Source organism: Triplophysa rosa, linkage group LG8 (assembly GCF_024868665.1).
Source record: "Triplophysa rosa linkage group LG8, Trosa_1v2, whole genome shotgun sequence".
NCBI lineage: Eukaryota > Metazoa > Chordata > Actinopteri > Cypriniformes > Nemacheilidae > Triplophysa > Triplophysa rosa.
In genome coordinates this window covers 17,866,989-17,879,663 of record NC_079897.1, presented here as the reverse complement: position 1 = coordinate 17,879,663, position 12,675 = coordinate 17,866,989, and the positions used below count along the sequence as shown (strand labels likewise).

General features: G+C 40.7%; 1 protein-coding gene across 6 annotated transcripts in view; it reads right to left on the bottom strand.

Annotated features, from left to right (window-relative positions):
- prkcg (protein kinase C, gamma) overlaps positions 1 to 12,647 on the bottom strand; it is a 31,798-nt gene extending 19,151 nt beyond the window's left edge. The window contains exons 1-4 of one of the 6 annotated variants that reach the window (XM_057339173.1): positions 4,888 to 10,359; positions 4,549 to 4,579; positions 3,950 to 4,250; positions 1,674 to 1,705 (exon numbers count right to left, since the gene is read on the bottom strand). In XM_057339173.1, the coding sequence (XP_057195156.1) occupies positions 1,674 to 1,705; positions 3,950 to 4,173 (256 nt within the window). In that variant the 5' untranslated portion in view covers positions 4,174 to 4,250; positions 4,549 to 4,579; positions 4,888 to 10,359. Of the gene's footprint in view, positions 1 to 1,673; positions 1,706 to 3,949; positions 4,251 to 4,548; positions 4,580 to 4,887 lie in introns of all 6 variants that reach the window. The other 5 variants (XM_057339174.1, XM_057339177.1, XM_057339175.1 and 2 more) reach the window with 5 other exon arrangements.
- Between the last annotated feature and the right edge of the window lie 28 nt (positions 12,648 to 12,675).

Genomic DNA, 12,675 nt, shown 5'->3' with positions numbered 1-12,675 from the left:
ACGGTCCGCCCTGGCCCGCTTGCTGCTAGGTTTCCGCCAGGGGAACTACGGGAACCTGGAGTTTGCCGGGGCATTCTTGGCGGTGGCTGAGGCGACTTGAGTTCAACGAGGCAGAGTTGAAGACGATCTTCAACTGCTGCCTCACTCAGTGCCTCACCCCGTCTGAGAAGAGGCTGCTGGGTCCTCTAGGGTTCGCGGCAATGGTCAGGTTCGTGGCCAACCTGGACGATCCCGGGGGTGGGGTTCCACGTGGGACTTCCACCTCGCGGTCGATCACGCCGGAGGGCTTCAACCTGGCTGCCGCTACCCGGGGGGACTCAGTACCCTCCGGCTTGAGCTCCACGGTCCCCGTTCACTCTGGCGGCGCCGGTAGCGGGCGGGGAAGGTGGGATCCGGGGATGACATCAGCTGACTCCTCCACTGCGGAACTCCCTCCGGTCCCCACGGATTCGCCAAGGTCGGCTATGGATCCGGTGGTGCGGAGAAGGAGGGAGAGGCGCAGCAGAGGAGCATCCACGCCGGTGCAGCTGGCATCCAGTCCGGTGCGGCCGGCGCCCAGTCCGGTGCGGCCGGAATCCAGTCCAGTGCAGCCGGAATCCAGTCCTGTGCAGCCGGAATCCAGTCCGGTGTCCCAGCCGATGATCCAGCCGGCGTTCAGCCTGGTCCAGCCAACGTTCCAGCCGGCGTTCAGCCCTGCTCTGCCGGCGTTCCAGCCAGCGTTCAGCCCTGTTCAGCCGGCGTTTCAGCCGGCAACGCATTCGGCTCCCAGCCTTGTGCGGCCGGTCTTCCAGCCGGCGCCCAGCCTTGTCCCGCCGACATTCCAGTCGGCAGTTCCCCCCAGGACTTCCTCCCCTAAGTCCCCCAGGACTTTGCGCCCTCGAGCGCAGCCGGGGACTAGGACTGTTCCCCCCACAAGCCCTTGTCTGTCCCCACCTCCCCTCCCATGTTTATTATTTTTGATGTCCCACCCTAGTCCTGTTGTTGTCTTGTCATGTCTGTCCTTGATTTTGTTTTCTTTGTTTTGCCTTGTCCTGTCTGTCACCCAGTCTGTCTTGTCTCGTCCGTCTACCCCTTGGTGAGCACCTGGAGGTGCTCATTAAAGGGGGGGCTTCTGTCATGGCTCTGCCTCACTTAGTCATGTTTTTCTTGGTCCTGTGGCAGAGTCATGACAAAGCCTTTGGTTATGTGTGGAGAGAAACATATTATTGTGATCCTTGGCATATACTGTGTAGTGAAATTGAAATGATCAAGGCTGTAAACCTGAGAAGTGTTTGACTGGGGCAATCTAATTTTGATGATAGGTAAGTTGAAACTCAGAAGTTGTGCTGCTCTTTTGACACCAACATAACAAAGAAAACTGACATCACTCAAGATATTTCAGTATGAAATATAGACTTAAAATACCCTGGGGCAATATCACAAAAATTCCCTCCTCTCCGTCTCACTGTTTTTGCTGCATCATGACTAGTTATGACATTTAATGTTTAAATTGGAATAAATATGAATTATTGTGTTTATTAAGCATTTATAACGCAGGTTATTATGATTCAAAATTTGACTCACAGCAAAGCACAGCACTCTTCTTTTTATGCATATTGCCATTTCATATCACAAAGTACATTTCCATCTCAAAGACTATCACCAACAACTGACAGACTAATTCAAAGCCATACCTTGACACTGGAATCCTTGCTTTCCAATTCCCCTGTAAAACATACAAAACACTCATCATGCCATCTAATTATATTGCTATGATGTGATATATTAGAGATTTGTGTATAAGAGTGGGGAGCAAAAACTGCACAATGCATATCCATCCTGAAAGAGGGCAGATAAGGTAATGTCAAGAAATCCTCTTATGACGGGCAATTTAAGAGCTCTTCTGTACCATAATAACAGGTTTCCCCGCTCCTCATCACTTTGCCATGCAAAACACAACTTAGCATAAACCGCTCAAGTGCTCATACGAGATGCTTTGACACCCAATACTTTAGATATGATGTGCTCTGAAATGCATTTGAGAGCATCTCTCTTTAAAAGTGTCCTTCAGAGCAGTCGAAGGGTTTGAAGAGATGTGATCAACATATTGTATATTCAGAAATATAGGGGCGGAAAGAGAGAAAGTAAGAGGCTGCAAGAATTAACCTGAAGAAACTGCAATTGCATTTATAACAGTATTCATCTTCATACTGTGTGTGGTGAGCATAAAATCTTTGATGGATGTCCAGAAGCTCAAGAGTCGACAGGTAAAGATAATGAAAGCTAATCGAAAAATCTATACTGAAATCAATATTTTCACACCCATTATTTTATTAATATAGTTAAAACATTTTTCATGTCTGGTTTTCTTGAGTTTTAACTTGATGTAACTGAAAATAACATTCAATAGTGTTTTATATAGGTGGAACTCTGACTACTTTATGACACTGAGATTTGACTGTGTCTGAACACACTCCATGTATATTACTATTATTATTACTATAATAATAAACTAAATTATGCACATAAACGTCAATATTATTTTACAATTCCATGCCAATGCTGTCCTTGAAAAGACCAATAAAGTTTAATGAAATGTAATGGTGGTGAATTGATTTGAATTCTAAAGACAGAATGAGAAACAGACGCGTCTATCAGTAGCTATCCGAGTCGCGTTAATGAAGAGGAGCTATAGGAGTGAGCGATCAACGGCTGGCCGAAGCTCCATGCGGGTTCTGTGAAGAATGTGGTTAAATGGCATCTCAAGCAGAGGGGGCTGCATAATTTAAAAAGCCCCTCAAGGCATGAATTTTACATAGCGTGGTGCAAACTCTGAGAACGAGCACGGCCGTGTAACACGTGTTTGGAACAGCGTTCCTCTCCTCCCACTTCTGTGTGTGTGTGTGTTTTAGAGCATGTGAGCTCATTGTAAATATTAACTTAGTTCTAGAATAAAACACATCTACAGTCAGGCCTTGTGCAATGTAATGTGTTCAATATAAAATGTAACTTTTAAACAAATTATGCTGTATTTATGCACATTTAAGGTCATACATTTAGACATAAGAAGTCTTGGAAGGTGTCAGGAAATAAGGTAAATATATTATTGCAAACAGTAAAAATAAATAAAATATAGAATAATTTAATGTACAGCTGCAAAAAAGAACTAGTTCAAAATGATTTTCAGTTTTTCTGAATTTACTATTTATAGGTGTGGGATTAGGTAAAATTATAATTTTTGTTTCATTCTGTGTACAACTAATAAGCAATACAACAGTAATATTTCTAAATGTATTTAGTTTTTTTATGTTATTTTTGTCTCGTCATGCTGTCAGTCTTTCATGTTGCTGTTGGATGACTTTATGTCACTCCTGAGGTTTGATTTTGTTGAAATTCAACAGACACTGAACAGGAATGACCTCAATACATCTATAAATGCTGATTAAATGAAAATGTGTAATGGTCTTTTATTTTTTTCATTGCTGTATATTATTTATTATATAACATTATTGATTATATAAATATAGAAAACAACTGTGTATAAATAATCTACATAATATGGCATATAGTACCAATGATAAATATATTATATGTATGTACAGTATGTATTCATGTATTTGAATTCCACGCAAGAGCAACAGTAGTCATCACAGCAAAATCGCCAGTGTTAAAACACGTTGAGAGTGTGGATTATATATACACTGTGAGTGTTAATTTGACCTTTTTAACTCTGGCAATTTTACGGTGCAGTACTACAGATTATGCCGGTGTGATATGATGAACAAAGCGCAGCATGAGGTCAGTACAGCACTGAGAGCGAGTTACGTGTCACAATACGAATCATCTCATTTTAAAATGAAATCGATGGATAATGCACTGCAGTCTTAAGGTTAAAGTATCTGGCTTGAACAAAACGATATCAAGGGTTCAGTTAAATACTGATGTGGTCAGCAGAGGGGTAAACATGTACCAGATGAAGTCTGTGCAGTGGCTGCAGAACGTGGGCTGCTTGAAGAATCGGGCAGTGAACTGGTGGTCCTTCACTTCAACAACCCTCTTGTGTTTGAGTGCTCCCTTCCTCTGGAACACGGGGAGTCTTGGCGGAGGAGAAAGAGGAGAGGGGAGAGGCGAGGAGGTGGGAGATGGGGAGGACAGGGCCAGGGGTGACAGAGATGGAGAGACTGGTGTAGACATGCTACCAGCTGAAGAGAGCAGGACACAGAAGACGACTGGGAGAAATAAACACAAGTGGAAAAAATAGATTGAAAAGCCTGATTAAACACAGATCGATTACAGGAGTTTGGGACGTGGGACACGGTGGAAGGAGTTCAATAAGGAGCGATGGCAGTTTAGTTTGTGATGTTGAGGAAATGAAAGGAAGAGATTCCCAGGAGGAGGGTAAGAAACAGAGAGGGAAAGAGAGGTTAATACACACTCAAAGAGACACTTCCATAGGGACTATAAAACGAATAGCGATTAATCTACATTCTGCCCTACTTCAGACACACAAACACGCATGCACATACACACACAATATATATTCTGCATATCAACCTGGTATTCACTTACCAGCTCATCCACTCTACTTCTATCTGTCTGTCTAAAAACGAATTAAAAACAATCAAAATAAGACTATATCTGTGAACAGCTGATCTGAGGTCAGAGGCAGAGTGCTGGTTTCAGATACATATTAAAAAAAGAGAATACATCGAGATGAAATAAATTGTCACACGCACAACAAACAACAGCAAATGAAAAAATGATTGTCACATTAATTAAACAAGAGATGAACAGAGCTGGAGATGAAACACAAATAATTTAGGATGTTCATTAAAGATACAGTCTACAACTAGAGATACGTGATGAAGGGAGCAAATTAAGAAACAAACAAAAACAAATAAGAACTACCTGTGTATTTGGCAGAAATCAGATGATGGTTGTCTACTCCTCTTCCTCACCTGTAGCCACCTCTCTCTTCTTCAAATCTCTTGTTATTCTATACGATCAATCCTTAACTTGTGAAAAGTTATAAAAAGACAACCTCGCAGCAAAGAAGATCTACATGCGAAGAAATTACGACTGCAAAAAAGAATCAAAACCCAGAAAGAGTGAAGATGATACAGCAGCTTTCCAGGAAATCAAGATGCAGCAGGACGTAATGAATGGACGTATATTCCTTCCTCCAACAGAGGGGGTGAGGAAAAAGAGGCGATTTTCACTTTCCAAGATTTATTCTGTTTTTACCGACAGAAAGAGGGGATGAGGTAAAGTGAGACATAGAGAGAGAACGGGAGAGAGAGAGAGAGAGAGAGAGAGAGAGAGAGAGAGGAGGGAGTAGTTGAAGAGAAATAGGCAGCGATTCATTTTTGAATCTGGGTTACCCCTCTCTAGAGACTGAAAGAGAGACAGATTATGGGAGGGAAAGAGGACAGAAAGATAGAGACAGGGGAGAGGGACATGTTGGACACCAACTCGCTCGTCCTTGGTCAGCTCCGCAGGTTCAGACGAGCATGTAGAAGCAAAGATATCTGATCAGTGATCAATAAGCATCTTCATTCTGTTACTGTGACATTCCCGCTTCATAAAAGTAGATGCTGAGACACGGAAAAGAACAGATTGCCAGATTCCAAGTGAAACTTTCAAAATCGCTTTGTAAAACCTATAAAACAGATGACAAAATATGATAAAATATGACAAAAAACCTATTCATAACAATTCATAGCCTTTTCTGCTCTCTAGGGAGTGACACCAAATGTGCACATTTTAATTTATTATGTTATTTTATTGTATAAGAATTTTATTAAATAAACAATATGTTGAATGGGTCCTGTAGTTTTGTTGCATTTAAAGAAACCGTATGGGACATTGACATTGACATGCAATTTCGCAGTCTAAAAGAGGCAAGTTTAGCCAAGTTACGGTTCCTTCTCAGTTTCTTTTGCTTGTTGTCAGAAATAATATATAGGCACTCTATTATTTGCGAACGTGTACCGGAAGTTAAGGGCAGTCCACGGACGTGTGCATGCGCAGTAACGTTTGTTTATGTTGCACGCTTTTTTGGCCCAAACTTAACTTCCGGTACACGCCTGCTAAGAATAGAGTGCCTGAAGATTATTTCTGATAACAAGCAAAATAAATATCAAGTAAATTACAATAGCTACTGTAGCAAGTTAAAATTATGTCTAGCCCAGTGGTTCTCAAACTTTTTCGTTGTAAGGCCCCCTTTGTGTAGAGTGCATTGCTTTGCGGCCCCCCCAAATAAAGATTTATAATCTTAAACTTAGAATTTTAATTAAACCAATAAAATATTCAGTTATGCAATGCTGAAACATTAATTATTTTGGTTGGTGGTCTTATTTTTCTGATGTTTGATTGCATATCCGTCTTGGGGCCCCCAGTTTGAGAACCACTGGTCTAGCCAGTATTATCTTGGGTTACCAAAAGAAAAAGTGTTAATTGGGTATACTTGGATGTGACAAAGTTACACGACCCATTTAACAAATTGTTTATTTAATACAGTTATTATACAATAATATATTAATATAAATTGTTTAAAATAAAAAGTTAAATTATTAGCCACTAGTCAGACCAATAAACAAACACAGACCAGAAGTTAACTTTGGGCCAGACGCATGTGTGCAATCAAACCGTCTATACCATGGCAGCACCCATGATGTAAATCGCTCTATGTATTAAAAAATGGCTTTTACCAGGCTACCATCATCCCTGGTTTCATCCTCACTCAAGTAAACATAACCATAAACATTTCTCCAAAGTATTAATTTCACTTTATGTGTAAAACGAAGTGTCAATGATGGGGTACTTGAGCCGTTTTGATAAGACTGCGGGGAACGTTAAACCAAAAAAGCTTGTAAACACAGACAAGTATTATTCAGCGTCCAACCTCTTCACACAGGTGGCTATCTGTAGCACTTCCAGCTGCATCTGAAACCAGGTCACAGCGTATGTGAGAGAGAAAAGATGTGCACAAGATGGCCGTCATACACTGACATTAAAAGACCAGGGGAAGGGACAAGAGCGAGGGGTCGAGCCACAGTCACGGGTGAAAAGACCAGCGCACAGGACATAACACTAACCCACTAACATCCAGAGAATATGAGAGAGAGAGAGCGAGAGAGAGAGAGAGAGAGAGAGAGAGAGAGAGAGAGGTGATGTAAAGGGAGGGAGAGGATGAGAGGAAGAGGGAGGGAACGAGAGTGGGAGTAAAAGGTTGAAGGTCTAATTATGTAAAATGTAGGTTATTAGTCTCTTGATGAGGACACTGCGAGAAAATTAATTAACAATTATAATTAGCAAGATTGTTAGAGAGCAAAACGGTGTCATCGGACAGGTACATCTACGGAGGTGTGTGTGCATGTGCGTGTCATTGAAAGAGAGGGTGTTTGTAGGTCAGCATGTTTTATATCTTGATTTTAGACACGGACACATGCCGCAGCAATGATTTGAGAGCTACCTTGTCTAATGCCTGCAGCATTAAATCAATGCCAGCATCATGTCTCTGGTCATGCTTTAACAGCATCACAATGCAGAGCATAGATGGGCTTAGCGTTCAGTGTGAAGTCAATGGTCTGCGCATTTATCTGCAGTCATCTGTGCCGTCATAGGGGCTCGAGAAATTCACACACTTAATAACAGAAGGTGCAATGCAGCAGAGTGGGTTTCGGTGGTGTAATGAGACGCCGGCAGAAATAAAGAATTAAAGGGAAAGCGAGTGAAAAAAAAAGATTTGTGCGGGCAGAATGAAAGGGTGATGGGAAAAAGGGCAAAATCATTTTCTTCTCTAAACAGGTAAATAGCATGTTTGTGGGTGTAGCCTGTCACGGCAACAGGATTTAGCATCATGTTACAAAAGCCTGCGCGAGTCAAATTGCAGACATGCATCATGTTTAGCCTTTTCAAGCCTGTTGTTTTTTAACGGGGGAATATTTCATCATGGCTTTTTTTCTCACCTCATTTTCAGAGAGGACAACATCATGTAAAATTGACCACATTATCACTACGCAGTTTTTAAATGAAAAGAAAATGTTAGTTGCAGTGATAAAGAGTACAGTATTCAGTATTCAACTGCCACTGGACATCCGCCTTGCACCTTCTATTACAACTTCTCCCAGGCATACTGTTGGAATCCATTTAGATTTCATCTGTTTTATTGGTTGTGTTGATTGTTTTATGCATTTACACTTAGTCATTAGGCAGACGCTTTTATCCAAAGTGACTTACAGATGAGGGAAACAATGGAAGCAATTGGAACAACATAAGGACAACAAAAAGCATAAGTGCAATAAAAGAAAACTCATATAGCCACCACAGAGCTAAGTTTTTTTTTGAAAGAGTAGAAAAGAGATAGAAGTCAGAACTGGTCAGTCAGGTGTTGACGGAAAATATGTGTTTTCAGATGGCTACAGAATCTGCTGATCTTGTAGCAGCGGGCAGATCATTCCATAAATGTGGAACCGATCCCGAGAAGGTACGGGAGAGAGATTTTTCCCTTTTTGGGATGGCACCACAAGATGTCGTTCGTTTGCAGAGCGTAGGGATCTGGCGGGTATACAAGTCTGCATTAGCGAGTGAAGGTAAGGGGGTGCCAAATCAGTGGTGGTCTTGTAGGCCAGGAGCAGAGTCTTGAATTTGATTCGAGCGACTATAGGGAGCCAATGTAACTTAGTGAAGAGAGGAGTGACGTGCGCTCTCTTCGGTTCATTGAAGACCACTCTCGCCGCCGCATTTTGGATCATCTGTAGAGGTTTGGTTGTGCAAGCTGGAAGTCCAGTCAGTAGCGCATTGCAGTAGTCCAGTCTGGACAGAACAAGAGCCTGGACTAGGACTTGCGTAGCATGCTGGGATAGGAAAGGTCTAATTTTCCTAATATTGTAGAGGATGAATCTACAGGACCAGGTGGTGCTGGCAACCTAATCAGTGATGCTTTACCCTTTGACTTGGTTCAGCACTTTGGCCAGCCTTGCTGAGATAAATGTATAAATAAACTGTACTTACTATTCTAATACACCAACCTGTCTCCACGAAACTAGTGCAAAAGTATGATTCATGGCTCCCGGGACTGTCATAATTCGTTCATCCTCCTGTCATTCAAAACCTGTTTGAGTCTTTATTCTGCGAAACACAAAAGAAGATATTCTGAGAAATGTCTCAGTGGTTTTGTGTCCATACAATGGAAGTCAATGGGGGCCAATATTGTTTGGTTACCAAGATTCTTCAAAAAAGTCGTCTCTTTGCAGAAGAAAGTCATAAGAGTGATATTGAACTTTTTTAAACGATCCCTTTAAGGCATTGTTAGGGCTTTGATGGCATGTACTTGGCTGTTGTTACAACACCAATTATTAGTAGCCCAAGACAAAAGACGGCACCCGCAGGTCTCTGTGTTACTCTGAAGATTCTGAAGTTTGTGGCTTGAGCTTTTGTTGATTTCATTTGAGAGCGCAGTTTGAAATTACAAGAGCTGCGGTCATGCTGAGAAGACAGGGAGGAATATTTCACAGTGCTATCTCTGCCTGCTTTACAATGCCCCACTCCTGCTCGTAAAAATGAAGTATGGCAATGTTGATTGGAAATACATTACCGCCATAAAGCACTCTACCACACCCGCAGTAATCTGGGACACACGCCTCTCAAAGAAAACAAGAGCGAGAGTTTTGTTGCTGATTAGTCGGTAAAGGTACGGCGATAAAACGGAACAAAAGCAGAAGTCACTGACTATCCGGAGGTTTGTTAGTGACAGAGAGAGGATCCACAACACAAACACCTTTAGAAGACCTATAAAAAAAATCCATTACCTCTTCGGGGCCATAATAGCGTGTAATAAGTATGTTACATGGATACAAAATCTGTGATAAAGATGTTGCCCCAACACACACACAGATTAAAAGAGACATTTTTAGGGGTATTACTGTTTATGAGTCGGTCCATTACCATAAATAACCAACGTCCGTTCTTCAATCAGCGATGATAACAAAACAACCACGACACATTTACATTTTTATTTGCCAATATTTCCAGTTCTGCTGACTGAATCTTTTTATTCAAACTGGGCTCTCATTTCCGCTCAATCATTTCACAGCTAATTTTTTCCTCTTGCGTCGCTGGTAAAGTTTGAGGCTGTTTAAATCCAGAGAGCTTTGATGACAGAGGCACTTTCGCTTCAGGCACAAAAGCAGTGTTAAACCTGAAGCATGTCAGCCTATTTCACAAAGAGCAGCGCTTTCATTAAATGATCAGTGAGTCAGTAACTTCTTCTGTGTGATTGATGACAGATATGGGGATGATGAGACTGCCAATGACTCTTTGGAACGGCAGGATGGTATTAATAACTAGGGCTGTCACGGTTATGAAATTTTGCTGACGATTAATTGTCTATGAAATAATTGCAGTTATGGCGATTAATTGTCAGTTTTAAGGCTTTGACAATGTAACTATAACATTTTTTATTCAATGAAGAAACTATATATTTAAAAAATGTGAAAATTTTGTAAAAAACGAATATTATTTACTATAGAGTGACCTTAACAGAGAGTCTGTCTTGAGCACTTAAACTAGATATGAGGGTCTTGCTGTGTAGATGCAGCAAGTCTGGAAACAAAACAAATCAACTAAAAAATACAAAGCTATTACAACTCAAATGATGGAGAAATGTCATTTGAATGTAACAGTGAGTGCAGATCAAGGACTGTGGATGTAAAATGCAGCATGTACTGCAGATCACCCTTGTTTTCTAAAGATTCACAATAATTGCAGTTATCTGAAATAATTGCGATGAGACGATTATTTAATCATTGTGACAGCCCTATTAATAACTTTTTTACAAGACTTCCTTCAGCCTTTTCAGGATTCCAGTGATTTGCATGTGCAGAATATTTTCTAAGAGCCTGATGAGCACATATAGCTTTTTCTAGCAAGAGATCCAAAAGAAGCCACATTGTACACTTTTGAGGCATCATTTTTTCTCTTTATTAATGCCAATACTGAACGGCTAGTGTTTCGGTTAGGGCTGTCACGATATCAGATTTTCACTACTCGATTATCATAGCCGATAACAATAATATAACAATATCTATTGAACTGTTTTTTTTATTTAAAGACTTAAATAATACTATCACACTGTAAAAAACTGTAATATAACAACATTTCAGGGTCTTATTTTACAGAATTTTCACAAATTTTTAAAATGCGGTAAAAATGCAAATTTACAAGTTAGGTGTAAAATAATGTGAAAAAGTAATTTTACTTGACAAAAACGCTATTTTACAGTTTTTTCTGCTGCCCATGCAGGTGCGGGAATATTATATTTTTTTACAATGCCTTTAAATTACTTTGTGTTTTCTCTTTTTTGGCCATTAATTTATGACAATATCATGCGTAGATATAAGACAATATCGATAAACATGCTTTTTAATATCACGGTTATTGTCAATACTGGTATATTGTCACACCCCTAGTTTCAGCATGACTATTTTCACCCTTGCTCTAATTCATATGGCTTTTCAAATCATAACATAAAATCTTAAACATCTAACTCATTTGAAAACTGCAAATTTTTACTATAAAATGTCCCCCTCCCCTTCAATTTTAGATTATATTTGAGATTAAACTCACACCAGCCTGTTTACTTTTACTGAACAAAAAGGCAGACAAACAAACAGGCAGTTAGATGCTCATCCACCTAGGAGTCAAACACACACATGGCACCACCCACAGCTTTCTTAATATCCGGCTGGTTGATCTAAACTGCCGGGTGGATTTGTCAGGAACTCACATTCAGACACTGCTGAAATTCGGTCATCCCACTTGAGTACACTGTCTGGCCAACTAATCACTCCAATTAGCTTCATTACTTCATTCGCTACTCAGGTATAACAAGTTCCAGCACGCAGAAGCTCTCCAGAATACAGATAAATGAAGGTCAAGAGAGTAAAGATCTATCTCTTTCAATGGTACTAAAACCACACGCTCCTCTGATGTATTGTAACATTTAGCAATTCACATCTATCACAGAAACATAGATCTGAATTCATTTCTCTGTCGAGTAACCAGGATTAATTTGTTTAAAGCCAAACGGCATTGAACCGGCAGCTATGTGGTCAGAGAGCATAAAACACATAACAAATTACGCCGTATTTTCATTTAAATTACTTTCTGCGAGACCGATGTTCAACCGTACCACATCTGTGGCTCTGAGAGTTTTGAGTCACGGTCCCACCGTCTTGTTTATGAAATTCTAGTCGTGTGGTGGGATCGGGGCAGAGTCCTTAGGTTATGTGTGGAGAGAAACATATTATTGTCCGTTTGACAATAATATACGTTCTCTCCAGTGTCTTGTCATTGGCCCCATTCCTCTCGTTTCCTTGTTATCCTTCCCTGAGTGTTTGATTAACCACACCTGCCCCATGTCGTTATCCCTCGTTTGTCTTACCTATATATACCCTCTTGTTTCATTGTCCTGTGCTCTTTCGTTGTTCTTGTTCCTGTCCGTACCAGTGGTCTGTTTAATATTCCAAGTCAAGTCGAGTTTTGTAAGTCTGTTATTTAGCGTTTGTCTAGTGTTGTTCAGTTTACCCAGTCTTAGTTAATCTGTGTCCTGTCTGCTGCATGTTATCTTGTTTTCTTGGTTTTTCCCCATCGTGGGTGTTTTGTTTTATACTTTTGTTTTCAATAAATATATTA